At 56.2% G+C, this 22,337-nt stretch overlaps 1 protein-coding gene across 2 annotated transcripts in view; it reads right to left on the reverse strand.

The window, feature by feature from the left end:
• Nucleotides 1-22,337, reverse strand: part of RANBP10 (RAN binding protein 10) — a 51,507-nt gene that overhangs the window by 12,831 nt on the left and 16,339 nt on the right. For both annotated transcript variants that reach the window (XM_004704603.3, XM_045293935.1), the window contains exons 3-4: nucleotides 17,564-17,616; nucleotides 1,385-1,552 (exon numbers count right to left, since the gene is read on the reverse strand). In XM_004704603.3, the coding sequence (XP_004704660.1) occupies nucleotides 1,385-1,552; nucleotides 17,564-17,616 (221 nt within the window). The remainder of the gene's footprint in view (nucleotides 1-1,384; nucleotides 1,553-17,563; nucleotides 17,617-22,337) is intronic.

Consider the following 22,337-nt stretch of genomic DNA (forward strand, 5'->3'; position numbering starts at 1 on the left):
CCCCCAGTCAGGCAATGGTGCAACAGCTGCAGGCTTGGCCCTGGAGGTGCTCCTGGCCGAGAATGACAGAGACCACTGGCCAGTGACACGCTGGGTGGGTGCTGTGACAGGGATGTGGGGGGCAGCATGGGAACGAGTTTCTGCTTCCCTAATGGTGAGCCCGGGACACAGCTGTTCAGTCCCTCAAATCCAGAAAATGCAAAGAGATGGGCCACCTCCATTACGCAGGAAGGTCTCACACATCTCTCTGTGGGGGACACACGGACAGTGCAGCTTCGAGCTCACTGACCAGTCATTCTGAAGGAGCTGCCCCCCTGCACGCTGCCCAGCTCCACTCGAAGCCCCGCCCTGTCCTCTGCCAGAATGCCTGGCAGAGCCGTGATGCCCACCCGGAATCACACCAGGCGGGTCATGAAAAGCTGCGCCATTCTGGGAGACCGGGTGTGGGCACACCAGGGCTGAGAGGCCTTCTGTAAGCTCAGGCAGTACGCAGTAGGCAGGCCAACAGTTGGGCCCCACCTCTCACTCAAGGGGTCAAAAAACTGTCACCACCCAGAGGGGCAAAGCTTCAGAAACGGCAACGTTTCTTCCCAGTTTCCTGGAACGCAGAGCCTCAGTTTCCTCCTGTGGGTAGGCAGGACTGCTCCTCCCAGGAACCCCTCCTCTGAAGGGAACTCCGACCCACTGCTCTCTGGTGCCTTCTTTTAAAAATAATCTTCCTGCCTTTTCGATGAGCATCTGGCACACTAACTTAGGTTCTCAGTTAACACTTTCAAAGGCATCTCAGGGCAAACGTCTCAGCACGATCATTCCCTCTCACTAGTGCACCCTGTCTGGCAAGAAGCCCTGCTGGGGGGTCACGCCTGGGCCTCTGTCAGACCTGTCCCTGCTGTCTGTACCCATCCTCATAGCTGTACCTCAGGCTACGTTCCTCTTCCCCAGGCCCTAGGCTGGTTCTACCGTGGAGATTTTGGGCACTAACATTCCAGGTAACTGCCCGCTGGCTGGGAACAGGTCAGAGGAGACCTGGCCCTATCTGCTTGCTTGCCTGCTACAGGCCTCGTTAGTGCTTCACGGCCACCCACAGCATGCTGTCAGAAGGGACGGCCAACAAACAGCCGGGCCACCGACGTGCAAATGACCTCAATCTCAACCAGGCTCTGGTCCCCTCAAACTTCTCCAAGCCCAAGCCCTCCTCCAGCAAGCACCGCCGCCGAGGCCAGGACCACGCTGCACTCAGCACGGACCCCAGCCTCCAGAGATGCGGCCCTGTGGACGGAGTAGCAGAGGGCGTGTCCCCGCAGACCTCCGCACGGCGCTGGGCAGTGGCCGGGGCTCTTTGGGTGAGAGGTACCTCCTGGCCAGGTACCCCCCATGCACCTACCAAGGCTGTGTCCGTTCTTGGTGTAGAAGCAGGTGCCGTTGATGAGATTGACACAGCAGCCGATCACATCTCCTGTGGTGAACGTAGGGCCGTAGGGCTGGCCAGTCCCCGAGGAGCAGAAGGAATGACCATCATCACCATGGTAACCATAGGAATGTTTGTCCCAACCTGCAGGGGCAGATCAGCAAGAGCTGAGCAGAGGGACTAGAGAGGAAGCCCGGGGTGGGGTGGGGGTGGCTGAACGCCCCTCTCCTCAGCCTCAATGCAGGGCCGCCTGCCACCCACAGGGCTGGGTCTGGACGGAGTGCGGCAATCAGCCTGGTGATCAGCCCTGAGAATCGGAGGAGGCCCTCTGATGAGAGCTGTCAACTGGAGCCAGAGCTGTCAGGAACCTGGGCGGAAGACACGCAGGCAGGCGAGGCTTGAGCTGACCTCTCAAGTGCACCGTGTAGAGTTTGAAGAAAAGTTTCTTAAATTGAGGTGTACGGTTTACACACCAGAGAGTTCTCCCTTCCTGGGTGGACGTACGAGTCGATGGGTTCTGGTGAGTGATGCTGTGGGCGTTGTGACCACCTCTGCCATCAAGATACAGAATGTTTGCATCGCCCACCAAGAGTGTCCTCACATCCGAGAGGGTGGCCCTGCCCTGCTCGCCCCCTAGTCCTAGGGCCACACTGCTCAGATTGGCTCGTCCAGTGCTGCCTCTCCCACAATGAAACACGCACAGACCCAAGAATACAGTCCTTGGTCTCTGGCTTCTTTTGTTCGACATTCAGGTTCCCAAACTTCTTTGGCCTATTGTCCCCTTTTCTGGAGGTCAACCAAAAAAACACCCCCCAGCGGCCCCCCCAGCAATAAAAAACCCTGGTACTATAGCCCATAATCCAGGATAAGGTGTAGGCATCTGCTTTTGCAGTCCCCCCAGTACACGGATCAAGCACGGCCCCCCAGGGGGCAGTGTTGCCCACTCTGCGAAACACGGGGTTCCTCCCTGCTGGCTGTTTTGTGGGCCAGGATCTCATTCTTCCACCGATGGCCAGGATGCCACTAGTTAAACACACCAGTTTGTTGACACGACCACCAGTTGATGACATTGTTTGACTACTACTAACAGGACCAAGGCGTGTTTACCTGGAGGTCTGTGGGCTGAGGCTCTATTTCTCTCGGGTGAATTACGTACAGGGGGTATTGCTGGGTCACACGACAAGGAAATGTCTAACTTGATAGGAAACGGATGAGCTGTTGTCCACAGCAGGTCCCCCTCTGTGTCCTCCCTCGGCATGGGAGAGCCCAGGCTGTCACATCCGCACTAGAGGGCAGCTGTGGTGATCTCTGTTGAATTCTAGCACTTCTAGTAGGTAGGTCTGATTTTAAAAGCAGTGTTTTTTTTAAAACTATTTTTAACTATATCTCGTGGTTAGGATTTAAAAAATGAATCCCAGAAAAAAATGAAAACTTGTACTATAATAAAGAGTATGTTGTTTTATCAAATAAAACCATGCAACTTTGAAAACAAAACAAACAAAACAATCACTTTTCATTTGCCTCCGTCTTCACAAAGAGCAAGGGGCTGGTTTTTCTCTTGGTCAAATTGACTGTTGGCCCGTTTTTAATTCACCTTACTACTTGATCTTTAACAGGTTTTGTTTGTTTGTTTTTAGGTCCAAGTCCTTTGTCGGATACATATTTTGCAAATATTTTCCCTCATCTGTCCTTCCAGTTTCTTAACAGTGGCTTTTGATTGGCGTTATGTTGGATCTATAGATCAATTTGGAAATAAGAGGCAGCTTAACCATACAATCGCTCTAGATTCATAAATATGGCAGGTACCACCCACTATGTAGGTGCTACAATGTATTCTTTCGGTCCGTTTCAGCAGTAAGTTTGTCCCACGTTATTTTACTTTCTTTTTTTTAGTATTTTACTTTTTGTGCTGAGGAAATACTTGTAATTCTCAATGTCCAATCATTTGTTGCTCTTACGTTAAAATAGAAATGATTTTAAGCCTGAGGGAGTAGGGCCAAGGTTATTTTGGGGGTGATGACATGTTCTAAAATTAGATAATTGTCATGGTCGCACAATTCCATAAACATCCTCAAAACCACGGACTTGTACCCCCTCCGATGACATCTCAACGAAGCTAGTAAACTGTATGTACTGGTGTCTATACATCCTGCAACCTTGCTGGACGTGCCGATTGGTTCTGCAGCTGTGTGTGGAGACTCCCTGGGAGCACACGGCTTCGTTGCTTTCTACTCCTCTGTCTCCCCTTTCTGTCACCCGCCTCGCTGTGCCAAGGCCGGCCTCCACCACAGAGCTGTGGTGGGCGGCACTGTTTTGACAGGGCAAAGTGAAAGAGGGGTGGAAGTGAGGGCAAGGGGGTGGAATGTGAGGGATCAGGCTTCAGTGGGGGCCCCACCCGCCTGCCAAAAAACACCCAGGACTGGGAAGCAGCTTCCAACGCCAGGCAGCGTCTCCCGAGCAGGGCAGGGGGAGCTGGCCCCGACTTCCGGCTCCTGCCTGACTCCTGGGGGTCTGAGCAACATGTCCACATGCACACACTTCAAACCGCTTTCTTCAGGGTGTGGGGGGGAAACACTCTCCCCTGGGAAGAAAGGGCAGTGGGCAGGTTGTGGCCACAGGTGTTCCTCAGAAAGGTGGCAGGTGGCTTTGACTCACCCAGTCCACGTGGTGGGGAAAAGTGGGTGGGCTGTAAGCAAGCTAGGGTGACAATGGAAGGTGACCACCGGGTGCTTGTCACAACAGGAAGGAGACTAGGGACCTCTTCCACCAGGGCACACTCCTCCACCCAGTGCCATGAGGAACACTGCCAAGCAGGCAGCCTCGCTTCCTACATGGGGAGAACATAGTCCCTGACAAAGGCAGGGACTATGATGCTGGCCACAGTTCTCCACACAGAATCTCGGGACTCGGTGGGCGGCTGGCGGTCAGACACCATGCTTCCATGCCGGGGGGGCCACGGTGGGGCCCTCTCCTCAGGGTGATTCACCTCCAAAACTGCAAACCAGGCCTAAGCCAGAGAGCACGTGCGCATGCAGATGGCAGCGAGGGGCGCGGCCTTCAACGGGCTTCCTCGGGCTGCAGCTTGCTTTCTGGCCACAAGGCCACCATCCCACCCTCTGGAAAGGACAAGCGTCACCACCTGTTAACCACCCGCCCGCCAACCAGGGCCCACTGCCCGGGCAGGACTCACCCCACCTGTGGGCTGGGGAGGTGAGAGGAATGGAGACAACCAGGCAGCAGTACAGAGAAGCAGAGCGGCCACAAGGACACGTGAGGGCTCAGATGTGCTGTGAGCGGAGCCGGCAGAGGGCTAGACCCCGGGTGGCAACGGGACGGTTTGAACTGCGGTGGTCAGGAACCTCGGGGGGCCGAGCTGCAGTCCACTAGAGGGAAGGCCCTGAAGGAGGACCCTTCGGGGTAACGGGCGCCGGCCTGGCATTCTGAGGATCAGGCCGAGGCCGTGGGTGCTGCCAGGACAGGGAGGCCTCCCAGGGCTCTGCCCTGAGCAAGCAGGTGGAAGGGCCAGGCAGGTTGTACCAGGGGAGCAGGCTTTGCGGGCATGCCAAGCCTGCCATGTTTTATTAGGCAGTCACGTAGGCAGGTGGGGGGACGGCAGGTCTGCGGGCCCTGTGGCTGCGTCCACAGCAGCGAGGCCGTGACAGGATGCTCACAAAAGCAGCCGTGAGGTGGCCAGGACACTTAACATTGTGACGTCACTGCTGCGTGCCCGGCACAAGTTGTCCGTGTCCCCTCAGGAGAATAAGCAGGCTGCTCAGGGCCTCGAGAGGACAGAATAAGGCCCAGACAGACAGACGAGGGACACAAAGGGGTTCAGCTGTCCGGTCTTAGACGCCTTCTCTTTAGGCCTGGAGAGATGGCTGGCCGGCAGGTAGAGAGAAGCTGGGACACACCCCCCCCCCACCAGAGTCCAGTTGACCCCAAGTCTGCAGAGAAGGGGAGCATAGGAGGCCCCTTCTTCAGGGGATAACACTCACTTCTCTCAAGTGGGAGTTGCCAATCACAGTGACCTGCCCCCCAGGCGGGACCAGAGTTCCTCCCTCCCGGGATCGGGATCGGTCCCCAGGGAGCTGGCAGGAGAGCGGGTCTCAAGCATGGAGCTGTTGTCAGTGCTCTGTGTGCACGCACCAGGCCAGGCGGAGAGCGTGGCGCTGAGAAGCAGGAAGCCGCCTGATGGACTTCAAAGGTGTGTTTCCCTCCCTGACTAACAGCTGGCCCACAGCAGGGGCTCGAGACAGGCCTGCAGAGTGCACAGGGAGCCTAGGGTAAGGTGACCAGACGTCCCGCTTTTGGCGGGACAGTCCCAATTTTTGGAAAGAATGCACAAGCAGACAGGGTATACGGTTTTCGGATGCCATGTGGCTATTTCGCCAGGATATGAGTTTTATCAATGGTGTCCCGCTTTACCAATGTTAAAATCTGGCCCACGCAGGCCCATGGCCATGGCACACTGCGCCATGGGCTGGCAGCGGGCATCGGATCGCAGGCAGGGTTGGGAGGAGTGCTGCTGCCAGCGCTGTTTCATTTCAAGGAAAGCACGGTGATGCCACGGCGGGGAGGTCCGGCCTGGCCCGGGAAGGCCGCTTGCAGCCGGTCTGCCCCCGACGCATCACCTCACATCTGGGATCTTCCCTGGACCCCCGTTCTCCTCATTAGAAGCAGCCGGGTGATGCAATCAGCCCAGCCAGCTTTAAGAAGAATCCAGGGTTCCAAGTCCTCCTTCCATGTTCCTACAGTCTCTCCCACCCCTCCACTCTGGTCTGAGTGAGCCTCCTCTCCAGCCCACCCATCCCCACCCTGCCAGCCCCCCAGGAGGCAGAGCCAGTGGCTTCCCAGTCCCGGCCTGGAGCAGCATCGGGCACCCATCTCTGGAGGTGCCTGCCAGCAGAGCCCTCACCCTGGTCGGGGCCGGGGCCAGGGCCAGCTGTGGCAGAGGGTAGTGGGATGGGAGGGCACAGCTGCCTGGGTCAGGCCCCACAGGAAGTCAAGACCGGCTGGCTCTGGTCAGAGGATACTGGGGGCTGCCCGCTGATGCCAAGGCCTGGCAAAGAGTGACACCGAGTACAACCATTCCTTCCTCCCCAAAGAGCATTCGCCCTGTAATGAGCAGAGGGAACTGACTTGGTCACCACACTCCCAGCGCCCACAGGAAGAGCCAATCCACACCCCTCTGGGGAAGCCAGGCTGCTGCTGGGCCAGGTGTCCGGTTCAGGTGCTCGGGCGCCGCTCCCGTCAGTAGATGTGTGGGGCTGGCACGCCCAAGGCATCACCCTGGCTGCAGTGCCCAGGAGTTGGGACACTCCCTGTGGGGGTGCCAGGGACTCCGCAGGACTGCTGGTCCACTCCCAGGGGAGTTAGGGACGGGGAGGCCTCCTGCTCTCTCCTCTGCACCGGAGCCCAGCGCCCTGGCCCCTGGAGCGCCGCTGCGGTTCCCAACTCTGGGTCCCAGTCACCTCTGGACTCTAGGGGGTCTGGATCCTAATTCTGTGACTTGTTAGCCCTCTGAGTCCCCTTGGGGCTGGTGGGAGGATACATGACAAAAATACAGGGGTGGGCTCACTGGCGGGCCTCTCTGTTGCTGACACCAGCTCACGTGGCAGAGCCCCGAGTGCCAAGCAGTTCCAGCTTCCTCGGCCCTGAGGGAGCCAGCAAGGAAGGGGCAGGGAGCTAGTCACAGACCACCTACCTCCCTAACAGCCCCCAACCACCCAGGCAGGCTCACCCGGTCTCTCCCAAGGACTCTAGGATGGAGAGAGCAGGGCATGAGGCGGGCAGCACCAACCACACGGTCCAACCTCACTTCCCACACCCTGCTCCCGGGCAGTTGTTCCAGTGGCCTCGGTGGAGCTCCCAGCTGACCCTTCTCTGGGCAGAGGTACCAGCTGAAGGGAGATCAGCTGGCTTCATCCCTGTGCCCAGGCCCTCGGGTCACTTCCTGGGAGGCTGCACCGTGCCTGCAGACGTGCACATTGAGGCTGGTGACCAGGAGCCCGCAGGGCCACGGGGGCTTCTTCCCTCAGCTGTGGAGAAGGCTGGCTTCCCTCGCAGAGGGACAGAGCAGCCCAAGGGCTGAGCCTGGTGAAGCAGCTCCCTAAGGTGAAGGGAGAGCCTGTCGAGATGCAGAAGCAAACCCTCTATGGCACAGATTGCTACGTGCACACAGTGCCCAGGGCAGCCCTGCACAAAGCCACTGCTGCTGGGGCCAGCGCCTAGCTGACACCTTCGTGGCTTGGGCTGCACTCTCAGGAGGGTGGGGAGGAAAGGCGTTGAGCATTCTGTCACAGTGGTGCCTGCCACAATCTCTGCCATCTGCCATTCCTCTCCCAAGGTCGGAGCCAATGGGAACTATCAGCTGGGTGCAGGAGGTGTCCCACCCAGTAGAAGCAGCTTCTGCTGGGCCTGCACCCAGAGGAGAAACCAGCTCAGTCAGGGGCAGAGAACACTGCGCTCAGAGGCTTGCCTGGGCCACCTGCTTCAAGGTCTGTCTGCTAATCGTGACCAGCTATGGTTCAATCAAGGGGATTCAACCTCGATGGGCCTGGGTGCCCTTTTTAGGGAATGTAGTAATATGGCGGAGCCCGGGGGGCAAGGGGGGCAGTGGACTGCAAGCTGGACTGCTGATTACAAAGTCAGCCGGCAGTTCTAAACCACCAGCTCGCTGCTCCAAGGGAAAAAGAGGAGGCCTTCTCCCGTCAGGACTCCGTCTCACAGACCCGCCTGGGCAGTTCTGTGGTCCTCACAGGGCCGCCGCCAGCCAGGACGATGCGCCTGATGGCAGTGAGTCTGGTTGTGGTCTTTGGGTAACTAAGACAACAGAGACGACATCCACACACAGCTGCCTCCCCCACTGGGATGACCAGGAAGATGTTATCTGGTGGCCAGCTGGGACGCAGACAGGCTCCTATCAATTCGGGCCAGTCTCCCTGGCCCTGAGGCAGCAGGCACCTGGGAGGAAGCTCATCCTTCCTCCAGGTACCTGTGTCTGGCCTGACTTCCTCTCCCGCCTGTCAGCCCAGGGCCCCGCCTGGCCAGCTCACAGACTAGGGTGGGGTCGCACCTACACTCATCTGCCAGCGGCAGATCACCCTGAACCTTCTGGTTCAGGGTGTTTTGGGGCAACGCCCGTTCCTTGGTTTCACACTTAAGGAGGCCAAATACAAACACCAAAACGCTTGCCTTCGTCCTCTGAGAGAAAGCACCGCCTTGACAGCAAGCTAAGACATCCCCACCTGAGCAGCACAGCTGTGTGTGTGTGTGTGTGTGTGTGCGCGCGTGCGTGCGTGCGTGCGTGTGTGTGTGTGTGTGTGTGTGTGTGTGTGTGTGTGTGTGTGTTGCCAGGCAGGTATGTCCCAGGGGAGTGCATGCTTGGCTCTCGGCGGGCAGGGGAGTTTAGGGTTTGAGTACACCCACAGGTGCCTCCACAGAAAGGCCTGGCAATCTACTTTGGAAACCCAGGAATTAAAGGCCCGTGGAGACAGACCTACTCTTGTGGGAAACAGAAAGATTTCTCCCAAGTCATCTTCCCCAAATATATGTTAGGCTTAGGACACTGCCTGCAACTGATGGTAAATGATTGTCAAGTTACCTCCCTGAAGACGCCAGCCATCCAGATCAAGCAGACACCAGTGTTCCTCCCGCAATAGGCAGGGCTCCCTCCCTGCTGTTAGGGACAGTGGATGGCTTGCCCTGAAAACTTAGGCTAAATGAAGTCGCTAGATCTAAAGGCAACCAAGGTTAGGCTGCCATCATGAATCTAGGGTCCGCCCATCTTGTCACACGAATACCCTTATTCCCTCCTCTTCGTATAGCATATGAACCCCTAGATCACCTCCCTCCCATTACTGTATTACCTATGGCACAACCCTTTCCTGTGACGTATGTCTTCACCCATAATTAGGGGGCTTGGATGTCCCCAGAGAATATATAAGCCTTGGGTAGCAATAAATCTCTCTCTCTCTCCCCGTGGACCACCAAGTGAGGCTGAGGTGAGCATGCTACCATGAGATGTGTCTGACTCCATCATTTCTAACGCCCTTCTATCCCGCATGCTCTCTATGACTTTACTATCATCTTTACTTAGTATCGCTGTACAATTGCGCCTACCGGACCGTGATGATGTGTTAGCGGTTGGCTACCCTGACATACTGAGACACGTGGGCCTGTGAGTCAACGTCGACCCAACCGGTGGGCCGGGTGTGTGAGTCAGACCTGGCTATCAGCATGCTCCCAGCATGTGCTCATCGGTCCTCATCACCATCTCCTCCCACAGCGAGGGCCTGGCTCCACGCCTGAGTGAGAGACGGTGAACTGCGGCCCAGAGAGGGCAAGTCACTCCCTGCCGGTGAGCAGGCCTTCAGAGCTCCAGTTCTTCTCCCCGAGGTCCCGGCTCACGGCCGCTTCCCTTCACGACTCACCGTGAGCCAGCAGCTGGCTGAGCAATAGAGGCGCTGACACACAGGAAGGGACTGGCTACTCCTCCCACCGCAGCACGTGCTGGCCGTACTCCACGTGGCAGGGGGTGAGGCTGAGCCCCCACACCAACAGGTGCCTGGCTCAGAGCTGGTTCTAGGACACTTGGCTCCCTGAAGCCCATCCAGTGGAGGCAAAGCCCAGCAAGTGATGGAAAGAACTCCCCCTGCAGCCCGAGGGCATCATGCCAGCCTGGTGCTCTCTGGGATGTGGGCTGACACAAGGTGCGGGCCCAGGAAGGGCACTGCTGGGTAAATGTCAAGGAGCCGCCCCCAGCCCCACCCCACACTCTTTGGGGCGCTGAGCATCATCATGCCAATGGGATCAGCACTGGAGGGTCAGGCAGGGCCTCTGGGGGCCAGTGGGGCAGCGTGCCCCGGGGCCAAGCAGAGAAGCGCCCCCCACCCCCCCACCCCGCAGACACGTGGTGTGCAGTGATGGCAGAAGGCAAGGCTGAGCAGCTCCCTCGGTCACGGTGTCTTCTAGACAAGACAGCAGGCACAGTGGCACTAATTTCTCAGATGGAAGCCTGGAGCCCCACGGTGCACAGGGAATGGAGAGCAGAGTCCGGAGGTGGAGGCCCACTCAGGAAGGAGGCCATGAGGCAAGGGCGGCAGGCTGGAGCGGAGACAGCTTCAGGAGCAGGCAGGGCTGAAGAAAGAGACTGTGGAGGAGTCCCACTGGGGGCAGAAGGACTGACTGCCCATGGGACAGAGACACATGACTTCTAACAGGAAAATGACCTGTTTGGGACAAGTGAGGTTCATAGTCCACTGGCCCTTAAGCAAAAGGTGCTGCAGTTTGGGGGGGGGGGGGCTGCTCCCAACTGTGGCTGTGGCTGGTGGAGGGGCTGAAGCCTCTGGCCACCCTTTCACAGCACCAACAAGACCCAGGCAAGCTGGGCAGCTCATGCTCCAGAGGCAGCCAGGCTTCTTCCGGCTCTCAAGGAAGGCAGGCCTCCACACCCCCTTCCCTAATCACGGACCAGGACACAAAGAGAAGCCAGAGGCTCCAGGAACCTGGGTGGGGTGGGGAGGAATGCAGTCAACAAGTGCTGGCTTCAGACGGAAAGGGGGTGGGGGGGGCTCGTAGGCCTGTCTCCAAACCCACCAGCAGATCAGGCCCCGGAGGAAGCGTGGCTTCAGGTGCACAGTGAGCTTCTTCTCCATCATAAGTCTCTCTTCTGAGGGCTCATGGGAGGCAAGATGGAGAGCCGAAGACCAGGCACTGCTGGACCACGGCAGCGGGCCAGGAGCAGACTGATCAGACAGGAGCTGCTGGACGCGTTCTCCCATCTGCACCGGGAGCACCGGGAAGGGCCGCGGGGCCCACTGCAGCCGTAAGCGCATGCTTGAAGCACTAAGCATCCCTCTGGGGCTCACTCACTGCAGGACCTAGTTTGTCTCCAGTTTTACTTTTAATAGCTTCTATGGTAAGCTTAATTTACTCTTTTTGATGTGCTTGTTTCTGCAGCTTCTTCTGGGAAAACCTTTTCTTCTGGTTTGGGACAATCGGTCCCCGGGGGCAGGAGAGGCTCACGTCTGCGCCAGTCCAACCGTGCCTGCGGGGTTCGGCAGCGCATCCGGGGCGACGTGCTCAGCGCCTCGAAAGCCCACGTCTCACCCCTTTGGTTCAGCATTACTCGGCACTTGGGGCCACCGACCTTGTGTCCAAACGTCACCCCTGTAACCTCAGCACAGCACACACTGCTTCTGCAAAGTGACAGCTCTCAGACACTGGGTGGCTTTTGGGGTCTGCATACCCTTGCTGGGCTGAGCAGTTTCACAGTGCTCTTAAAATGGACCCAGAGGTTTGAACCTCTCCGTTTGCAGACTTCGTGGGGTTTTCTGGGTCATGTGAGGAGCGAGCCAGTTTGTCAGATCACCTCAGGCCACGAGGGGGAGGGCTTCCCAGTACACTCGGAAGCCCAGTGACCCAGGGCTTTGAAGACAAGTCTGTCTGGACGACCTCCCACTGGGCGCCATCCTGGCCGAGCCTCCTGTCCCTCTAGTCCAAGCCACTGCCTCACTCTTCTGGGCCACGACGACGCTCCTCACTAGTCTTTCTGCCCCTGCCCCTCTCCCCCCTCTGCCAGGCACCCTGCCCCTCTTCCCTGGCCTGGCCAACCCCAGACACCCCCATGGCATGTGTGCTGTGCCTCACAGCACTGACCAAAGAGCAGAGTGACCAGCCGCAGGGCCATCTGCCTCCCCCGCTGGGTGGAGGTCCACGGAGCAGGGGCTGTGTCTGCCTAGCCTGGGCTGGGCTCAGCGCTGGCACACAGTGGATCCACGGCAGGGGGGCACACAGTGGGGCTGTCAGGTGAGATGACCCTAAGCTGCTCTTCTGGGACGAAGCCAGCACAGACCACCTGGAGCAGAGGAAGCGCTGGGGAACGCAGCCCTGGCTGCACGCAGCGCACGGTGGAGGGCGGGCGTCTCTCCACTTGGGGCCCTGCTGCTGCTGAGGGAACAGCTTCTCAAGCTCCCAAAGTCTCCAGGCCAGCAGGTCGGGTGCCCCAGGAAGCAGCCCAGAGCTCAGAGTGCTGCTGCTCCAACCACCACTGTCTGGGGAGACTGGGCCCCTGTGGCCGCTTATCCCTCCGAGTGCTCAGGCGATCTGCACAGCTCCAGCCCCACCCACTGGATGGCCCTGAGCCTGAAGACATCAGCCCTCCCACCACTGTGTGGAGTTAGCGCCAAACCAAGTCTCAACATCTGCGCTCCTCGGCCACACAGCCCGACCAGCCACCATCTCGACCCAGGGGCCTCGAGAACTGGATGCTACTGGCAGAAAGGATTCCCGCTGCTATCCTCTGTCCCACTCACAAGCTGATCCAGGCAGAACCCCTCAAGAGGCTCCCCCAAGCACCCAAGCAGCCAGGCTCACCCACGTGGCTTCTAGCCCAGCCAGCGAATGGTGATGCCCTGGAGAAGGGAGGCACCAGCAGTGGTGAAGAGGAAGAAGTGCCCCAGAGCGTGGAGGGCAGAGTGCCCAACGGGACCTCATCTCAACCCCGACACTGGGCCGGAGCGAGCGGGGTGCCCTCTACCCGATCGCTGTGTGGCCAGTAATAGGTTTGCCCAGCCACTGAGCCGGTCCATCCAGGGGCCTCTGTCCTTCTCAGGGAGAAGCACGACCCAGATGCCATCTGATGGGTCCTTCCCACCGTGAGGAAGAATCAGGAGCTGATCGGGCAGGGCAGGAAGCAGCGGCCCAGGGCTGGCAGACAAGGGGCCACAGAGAGGAGCACCATGCCACTGGACCCCAGTCTTCTGCCAAAAGTGAGGGGAGCAACCAGGCATCCTCCGCTGACTCCAAGCCCCTGCTCCTCTCACGGGTCCGTCATCCAGGTCAACTTCTGAAGGGCCCCATACGGGTTTTCCCACCATTTCACACTCAAAGGGGCCAAGGACCTGGCCTCAGGTGAGCCCAGGACGCTCAGATGAAGGGAAGCAGACCAGGGCAACTCTACCTGCTTCACCTCGGAGGGGTTCTGGCGAGCCCAGGCCAAGCCCCTGCCATCTGGTCTGCTCCGCCCCCTGGATCCAAACCCCTAAGGCTCAGGGACACATGGTTGACACTGGGTGTGTGTGAGTGTGCAGGTGGAACTCAGGACAGCCAGGCCAGGGCAGTGCATGGCCACGGTCAAATCCCAAGACCACCGGAGGGAGAGCCACAGGGGGAGGGTGCCTCGGATGCTCTTGCTTATCTGGTGTTGGACCCGCTTTGTGAGGAACACTCTCTTAGAGTCACAGTGTAGGTTTCGTTCTGCGCAAACACACAAGGTCGCTATGAGCCAGGGTCGTCTCAACAATATTCACAAAGAAAGAAAATCCCAAAGCGTGCAAACTGACTTCTCGCCACCCTGTCCCTTCACGAGGGATGGTCAAGACTCTAAATTTCTCTGCAGCTTCCCAAGGATGCTCTGCACACAAGCGGGCATAGATGTGTCTGCCTTGCCTGCCCCTTCCGGCCTACCTGGTTGCACGCTGCTGCTCTAAGCCTTGCCTCTCTTACCTCACGGTACAGCCTAGAGGTGAGCTCCAGTCATCAAAGGCCGCCTCAGTCTTCCTATGGCAGCAAACAACGAGTATTGGGGGTTTTTTAACTGCCGTGCCGATAGTTACTTATGTAGACTAAACCTACATCTCACTGCCACCAAGTTGGTGCCCACCCATAGTGACCCCGTAGGACAGGGTGCAACCAACCACCCCTGGGTTTCCAAGACTGTGCAACAGAAAGTCCATTTTTCTCCCGAGGGTCAGCTGGTGGCTTTGAACTGGTCACCTTGCGGATCACAGCTACGCCAGGAAGGCTCCCTAGACGGAGCCTGGAAATGCCTCTTTTCTCCATCCCAAGAGCACCTTGACTGCTGAAAGAGGACCAAGACCAAGAGTTGGCTTCCGGTGGACAGGAAGTCATTTTTCTCTTAAGCTGCTTGTTTCTGGAGACAGAGCTGGCCACACTGGGCACACCTGTTTGGCTGAGGCCAGAACACTTTAATAAAGACCTCAGCCACACCTTATACAAGGAAGTCACACAAACCGTGCCACCACGCACGTACTCATTCACACCGAAGAGCAGGTGCCACTCAGATCAGGGCCCGGAGAAGCTGGGACAACATACGGATCGTCACAAGGAGCTGCGCCCCAAAAAAGACTGTGTTTCGAGTCTTTGAAATCCAACCATTAGAAAAAATCTGACGCTGCTATTAGACATAGATCAGACAGTGTACAGTTTGTGCCATGATCTCTTGAGAAAGCCAATGGCCTGTGTCCTAGGCACCATGAGTGGAGGGCCAGGGCAAAGGAACTCTAGGGCTATGTCTGTCCCTTGAAGGTTTCAGGACACCTTACGCCACGTCATTCCTGGCACCCAAGAAATAAATGGGCTGGGGACCACCTTGTGGACCACCAGCTCACGGTGGAGAAGCTTCTGTCCCTGGTCAGAACTGGGTCTGAATGCTGGGCAGAGGGCAGCTGAAAGGTCATGCGGGTGGTAGAGGAGGCCCATCTGCAGAGCCCAGAGCACCCTGCTCATCGGAGGCTCCCATCAAACCCGAATCTTGCTCAAAGCCTCCTCTGTATTAGGAAATCCCTTCAGAGACAGGGACCAGACCCCATCCCAAAGTGCCAAGCCTTGAGGGCAACATACTGGCATGGAGCATCACACTCACAGCACAACGGGGCCGGGCCCAAGAGGAGCTATGTTGACCCCCTGCCCAGAAGTATGTAATACAGAGGATAGCACTGAAGATATAGCCCAGGGAGAGTCATGGGTTAAGTCCAGGACACACGGGTGCAAAATAAGAGGGAGAGAATGAGAGAGAACTTCATCCTGGCCCACCAAGCCCCGGCGATGATATCCCTGCTCAGAGCAGCCAATGCAGAGAGGACCGTAGGGCCGGCCCCACCACAAGACACGACCTCCCCTCACTGACCCATAGCACTAAGGGAGACAGCACCGGAGACACTGTGCGGGCAGTATGCCCAGTCTGCCCCACGCACAGCGGGGTGAAACGAGAAGGGAGAGCAACAGGGCAGCAAGGGGAGCAAAGTAGCCAAGTCCCCGAAGAACCCTGAAAACAGACTTCTGACTCGGGGACAGGGCTGGCACTTCTTAAGACCCAATCGGAAAACACTCAGAAGGGTCAGCCTGGAACTATCTTAATCCTTTTTTTTTTCTCTTTTGCCCTATGTCTGTCTATATAAGATAGGCAGGACTAACAATCCTGAGGAGAAAACAATGGGACTGGTGGTCTTGAGGGGTGGGGGTAATAGGAGAGTATGGGGTGGGGAGGGGGATCGGGATCCAACAAACTGGTAGATGAGGGAAAAACAAGATATCTAAAAATTATGGCAAGGAGGCCTGGTGGGGTTTGATCAAGTGCAGTGTATTCTCAGAGGAATTACTGAGAGCCGAGTGGAGGGTGGGCATGGTGGTTGGAAAGGAGGAAGGTGGAAGGAAATTACAGGAAAGAAGTAGGAAGCAAAACTATTTATAGAGGTATTGTTATAGGCATGTATACATGTAAGTATAATTTACAATGAAAAGGATAGAAGCCAATGCACATATATTTATATGTTAAGTATTAAGAAAGGAGACGGACTTTGGGACTCTACTCAAGGCCTCCTTAAACACAGAACTCTTTGTTCTAATAACCTGGCACTCTGTGATGCTCACCTTCCCGACACGATCCCTGAAGACAAAGTGGGTGATAAGCAAATGAGGTGAAGAAAGCTGATGGTGCCCGGCTATCAAAAGATACAGTGCCTGGGGTCTTAAAAGCTTGAAGGTAAACAAGCAGCATCTAGCAGGGAAGCAAATAAGCCCACGTGGAAAATGCACACCAGCCTGTGACCATGAGGTGTTAAAGGGATCAGGGATCAGGATCACAAGATCCAAAATAAACAATTATATCAATGTGAATGATGGGGTTGGAGTGGAGACCCAAAGTCCATCTGTGGACAATTGGACATCCCTCCCACAGAAGGGTTACAAGGAAGGGACGATTCAACCAGGGTGCAGTATTGCGCTGACGAGACACACATCATTCTTCTAGTTCCTGAATGTTTCCCTCCCCCACTACCATGACCCAGTTCTACCTTACAAATCTGGCTAGACCGGAGTACACACACTGGTACAGATAAGAGCTCTTGACACATGGAATTCAGGACAGATAAGCTCCCCGGGAACAGTAGTGGGCAAGGGCTCACAGAAAGAAATGTTATGAAAATGATGATGGCAACATATGTACAAATGTGCTTGACACAAAGGAAGGATGGATGGGTTGTGATAGAGCTGTAAGAGCCCCCAATAAAATGATTAAAAAATGAGAATATCTCAGCAAAGTTCATGAAAAAAAACCCACAAAAAACAGTAGTAGGAGTAAGGGTATCATGAGGGTAGAGGGATGTTGGAGGTGAGGGGGAGAAGGGGGCAAAGGGGGGAACCCATCAAAGGGAGGATCTATAGCCCACCCCCCAGGGGGACGAATAACAGAAATGTGGATGAAGGGAGACAGCGGACAGTGTAAGACTCAAAACAACAACAACAATATATAATTGATCAAGCATTCATGAGGTTGGGAGAGGTCAAAAAGAGGAGCTGATACCAAGGCCTCAAGTAGAAAGAAAATGTTTTGGAAATGTTGATGGCAACATACATACAAGTGTGCTTAATATAACTGAATGATGGGTTGTCATAAGATTTGTAAGGGGCCCCCAATACAATGCTGCATAAAAAAGAAATCCCTTCAATCATGCACCATGTGGGAGGTCTGCACCTTGTGGGAGGTCGTGTGAAGACTTTGATCTTAAACAGGGTGAAGTAACAAAGGTGTGGGGTTGGCGGCAGCCCCAGGCCAATGAGAGGGCGGGCTACTGAGGCGTGTCCCCGTGGAGAGCCAGCTCGGGTCACTTGACTGTGACTGCACACAGTTCAAACTCCACAACTGACCACCACCTGCTGACTATATTCTGGGATGGAAGCCCACCCCACCCCAGGCCAACTTGCGTTTCGAGATCCTCCACCCAATGGCATGGCTCGGGGCAGGCGGGCTGGCCAGCAAACAGAGACCGGTGCTGCCTCTGAGCTGCCACCATGACTCTCATCAAAAAACGCATCAGGAGCGCAGAGCAAATGTTCTCTTAAGCAGTGACTCACCAGGAAGTCTGTTCATGTTGACGCCGTGAGCTGAGAGTCCTATCCCCATGTACCTTGGAAAAAGCACACACACAACAGGTTTGTTAGCAGCTGGTGAGGGTTCTCTCGTCTACCTATTGCTTGGTTAAAGCAGAAACACAAGGGAAAGCACCCAATACAGAGACTCTTGAAGCCTGCTGAGGGCTCTTGAGAGCCTAGACACCGTGACTTCCCACTGGGAAGCACCTTAATGCTTCGGCAGCCGGAGAGCACGGAGCTGGGGCCTGTGAGGATGACCCGCTGGCGTCGGTTTCTGAGGAAACCTCCCTTCAGTCACAGCGTCCAGTTCCTTGCTCTTCTGGCTTCAGGAAGGCAGAACTGTTCTTGGGGAGCGCCCAAGGGACGCAGCTCCCAGGTCCTAGGTAGCACTCGGCGGAGCAATGCCATGCCCACACCCACAGGGGCATGCCACTCTGCTGGAAGGACCAGGGCACAGCCAGTCTGGATGGGCACAGGACCAAGACCCCAGGCTTCTTCTCTGGGGGTCTCGGAATCACTGCCCTTCTCAACAAGAAAGATCACGTTTAGGGATTGACGCCAACAACTGTCCAGGTCGCATGATATAATGGATGTATGGATAGTTATTGATATTTGCATATCAATAACAATAACATGATTTATTCAAAATACAACTCGCTATCTCCCTCATACTGCCACCCCTGGCTTCCCAAACCATCCAAAGCAGTGACAGGCACTGTATGAAGTCCCAGAGACACCCCACGCCCCCCTTCCTACCTCGGGTGCCTGAGGAACTAAGTCACGCACTGCAATGTGCTGCCCAAGGGGTCTTTGCGGCACTCACAGGGGGTGGGGGTGAGGGGGGGCAGGTCAGAAGGAGGAACTGACCGCAACTTGTATTCTGAATGCCTGTAGTGTACAAAGCCAACTCCTTGAGAACTTATGAAGCAAGTCATCCTGTTAGGAGGAAAAGAGTGGAAACCCACACAAGATGCTGACAGTGATGAATGGTTCAAAGACCCAAATATGTCAGCATCCAAGAGAGCTGAGGTGTAGCCTCGGGGAGGTTAACAGAGGAGTGTGGGCCTGTCCACACTCACCGGCTCTCCAGCCTGAGAGAACAGAAAAGGAAAGGGCCGGGTGTGGACAGAGCCGGCCAGGGGCGGCGAGACCCCGAGTCTGCACTCTCCTCGCTGTGGCCTGGATGGGATGAGCCAGGACAGCTCCCCACAGTTCCCCCACTCCAACTAAACCTACGCCAGAGGAGGAGTCCCAGAGGGACCAGGCAGAAGCAAGACACACTGCCCCTGGTGAGGCAACCCCTCACCACCGATCGCTCTCGCCAGGCTGAAGGGTCCACCTGGAGGGGACGGCACAGCGAGCCCCTTGTTCTTCTCCACTCCATGGTCCTCGTGCAGTGGGAGGTCTCCCCACTCACATGGCAACACCACCACCACCACCCCGGAACTTGGAAATTCTGTGAAGGGAAGTCCCTACCCACTCCCAACCCCATAGGCAGGAATCAGGCTGGGCTCTCCCCTCTGTGCAAGGCTGCCCTGGGCCCCAGAGCACCCCGAGGATGCTGAGACTGGCGCCTTCTCTGCAGGCACCCTGACGTGAGCTTTAGAGCCTCACAAGGGTGGGGACGTGGGTGTCACGCCTTGGGTCACTCACACTGGGGGCAGACACAGAACAGATCGAGATCCCTCTTTGATTACACAGTTGTGCAGCAAATTTCGGCTTCTTTACGGATCATCATGCCAAGCCAAAGACCAGAGAGCCAAGAATGAATGGCTTTCAGCCTGGCCTCCCAGAGACAGCCTTCCGGCGATGAAAACAAGGAAAGGGTGCACAGAGCCGTCAGCCAGTGTCAAGCACCTCCTCCCCGTCACTCCTGCTGTCTTGTTTTCACTCCTCTTTGTGAACCGCCCCCACACAGGTTGGTAGCCCCTGATGACCAACCCTGGGAGACTCTGCAGGCCCTGCCTTCCGGACCCTGTGGGAGATAAATGCACCCCCACCCCCAGCACTGGCGGTTACCGAGTGTCACACGCACCTCCTGGGCGACCAGTGAGGCTGCCGGGCGGTGGCAGGAGGAAGCGGACCTCCACTATCAAGGGCCAGGTAAGGCCACAGCTCTTTGTGGGCCCTTCACCCCTGCTGTCCTTCACCGAGCCTATTTCCAGAAGGAGAGGCGTCACTGATCTTGGGCACTGTGCGTTCCGCAGAACCACCCCCGCCCCAGTTTAGCTCCATTTCTAATGAGCTTTGAAACCCACGGCCATCAAGTCGCTCCCAACTCACGGAGACCCTGCAGGACAGGGCAGAGCTGCCCCTGTGGGTTCCGGAGACCATCACTCTCTAGGAAGCAGAAAGGCTCCCTCAGAGCGGCTGGTGGCTTCGAATGGGTAACCCAACACGCAGCCCCCACACCACCGATGAGCTCAGGCTGGGGGCTTGCGCCTGAGGGCACCCAGGGGTGCCTGGGAATCAGGGTGCGGCGGTCTACTTCTGAAAAGGCGGTCATTGCAAACCACACCTCCATTCGGACCCACGTGGGGTGGGGGTGTCCCACGAGTCGGAATCAACTTGACGGCGGTCACTGGTCCTAACAACGCTGGCTCTCTGCTTTCCCAGCTGTTTGCAGACTCGCAGCAGCAAACTGGGACAGAGCTGAGAAGAGCCCACTGCCACAAGTCAGGAGAGCAAGCCAGGAGCTGCCCAGTGGCCCAGACCTTTGAGAAACAGAGGAAAGAAACCCACCAGCTCATCACAGCTGCTAGGATGAACAATGTTGCGATCGCGTCAGGGAGGATATGAGCTTTTGAGAGCTGGGGGGCAGGGGGAAGATAGAATCTCTTAGCACCTGCATTACGGTATTGGCAAAGTTCTTGAACCTGTGCTCATCCAGACTGACTGTACCTTGTCCGTGTCCTGGTCCTGGCTGCCAGAAGGTACAAACCTGTCTTAGAAGCACAGCCAGGATGCTCCTCAGAGGCAAGGATGGCGAGCTCTTTGGACATGGTATCAAGAGGGATCAGTCCCTGGAGGAGGACAACAGGCGTGGGACAGTAGAGGGGCCAGCAAAAAAAAAGAGCGTGTCCTGAGTCAGTCTCACACAGCCACTGGGCCCCACTGGGTCTGTGGGTGCTCCACAGATGTATTTCAAGACCTCTGCATCAAGTAGATGGCTGCGGACCAGATCTCTCGGTAACAGCCTGGACTCTGACTCCTGCAGGCGCTTTCAAAAACAAAGGTCACTCAACACAGTGCCTTCTTAGGGCATCTGCTGGACCGAGGACAGCTCACCATGGACACTGTTTCTGAGACTCCAAAAGGGTCCTTCTGACAGATGTCCTTGAAGGATCGGGATGATCACGGGAGCTTATTGGGAAGATGCTTTAAGAATATTCAAAACGGGGCTGCTGATCCAAAGGCCAGGACAGTTGTGGCAACGATTTTCTCTCCATCACAGCAAGGCACCGGCTCATTCTTCCATGGCAGTGGGCGAGGGGTGGCCACGGCTGGCCTCAAAGGGTTTCATTGAGAAAGCTTCCTCCATCCATCCCACAGCCCCGATCTTGCCCCTTCAGATACTTCTTTCTGCGCCTCAAACTCAAAGAACATTCAGAGGAACGCAATCTGAGTCCCTCGAGGATGCTGAAGCTCCCATGTCGACGTGGTGCAAATCAGAGAGGGCAGAATTCTCCAGAGGAGGGTTAGAGATGGGAAGACTGCCTTCAGAAGGATCTGCAGGGCCTTCAAAAGAATTCACAGAAAACGCTGACTATGAAAACATGATGCATGGATTTCAGCTCACACTACCTGGCTATGACATGTCTGAAGAGGCTCCAGCCTGCAGCACAGAGAGGAATAAGCTGCCAGCTGGAAAAGAAACAGGAATTCTGCTAAAACGGAAGCAAAAATAAGCATCAAAGCTTGGATGACGAATGGTGAAGCCACTGGTGCTCTATGAAGAGTTTATGGTGACAACGTCCAAAGAAATCCGTCCACAGAAACCCATTCACAAATGGATGACTCCGTCTAAAACGGGACGAGACTGAAGATGATGCCTGCAGCAGGCCATCCACATCCATTTACAAGAGAAGAATTACAGTCTCGTCGGTGCCCCAACTGACAGCACTAACAATTAACAGCAGAGTAATGGTCAACACCACACCCAGCTCGAGTGACCCACCTTACACAATTCCCACTGAAAAATTAAAGTTGCACAAACTTTCTGCTCAGGGGCTGCCCAAACTATTAGGCCCAGGTCCACTGCAGACTCGAGCATGGCTTTCAACAGGAATGTTGAACAAGTGGAATCAAGATCTGGAAGCATTTCTTGGAAGAACTGTAACAGGAAATGAAACGTGGCTTTACTGTACAGTCCTGAGGATTAAAGTACATCCAGAGCCATGGCTACCAAGACGTGGACGTAGCCCAGTCAAGGCCAACACCAACTGATGCAGAGCCAAGGTCATCCATAGCAACAGTGTTTCGGGGTGCGCTAGACATTTGGCTTGTTATCTTCCTGGAGGGCCACGCAACGATGCGTCTGATGGGAGTGTTTTGAGAAAGGAGGTGAAAGCGTCAGAGAAAGCACCACAGAGCTCTTTCCCACCACGGCAACGGTCCTGCTCCTTCTTCTCAGCAAACAAGGCCAAACGTGTGAGTTGCTATGGGCGACAGTAAACATCGACCCGACAGGCCTGATCCGGCTCGTCCGCTTTTTATTTCCTAATCTGAAAAAAGGAACCTTTCAAGGAATCCATTT

This window comes from Echinops telfairi, unplaced genomic scaffold (genome assembly GCF_000313985.2).
Source record: "Echinops telfairi isolate 266 unplaced genomic scaffold, ASM31398v2 ScPeMD7_2291;HRSCAF=2852, whole genome shotgun sequence".
NCBI classification, from domain to species: Eukaryota; Metazoa; Chordata; class Mammalia; order Afrosoricida; family Tenrecidae; genus Echinops; species Echinops telfairi.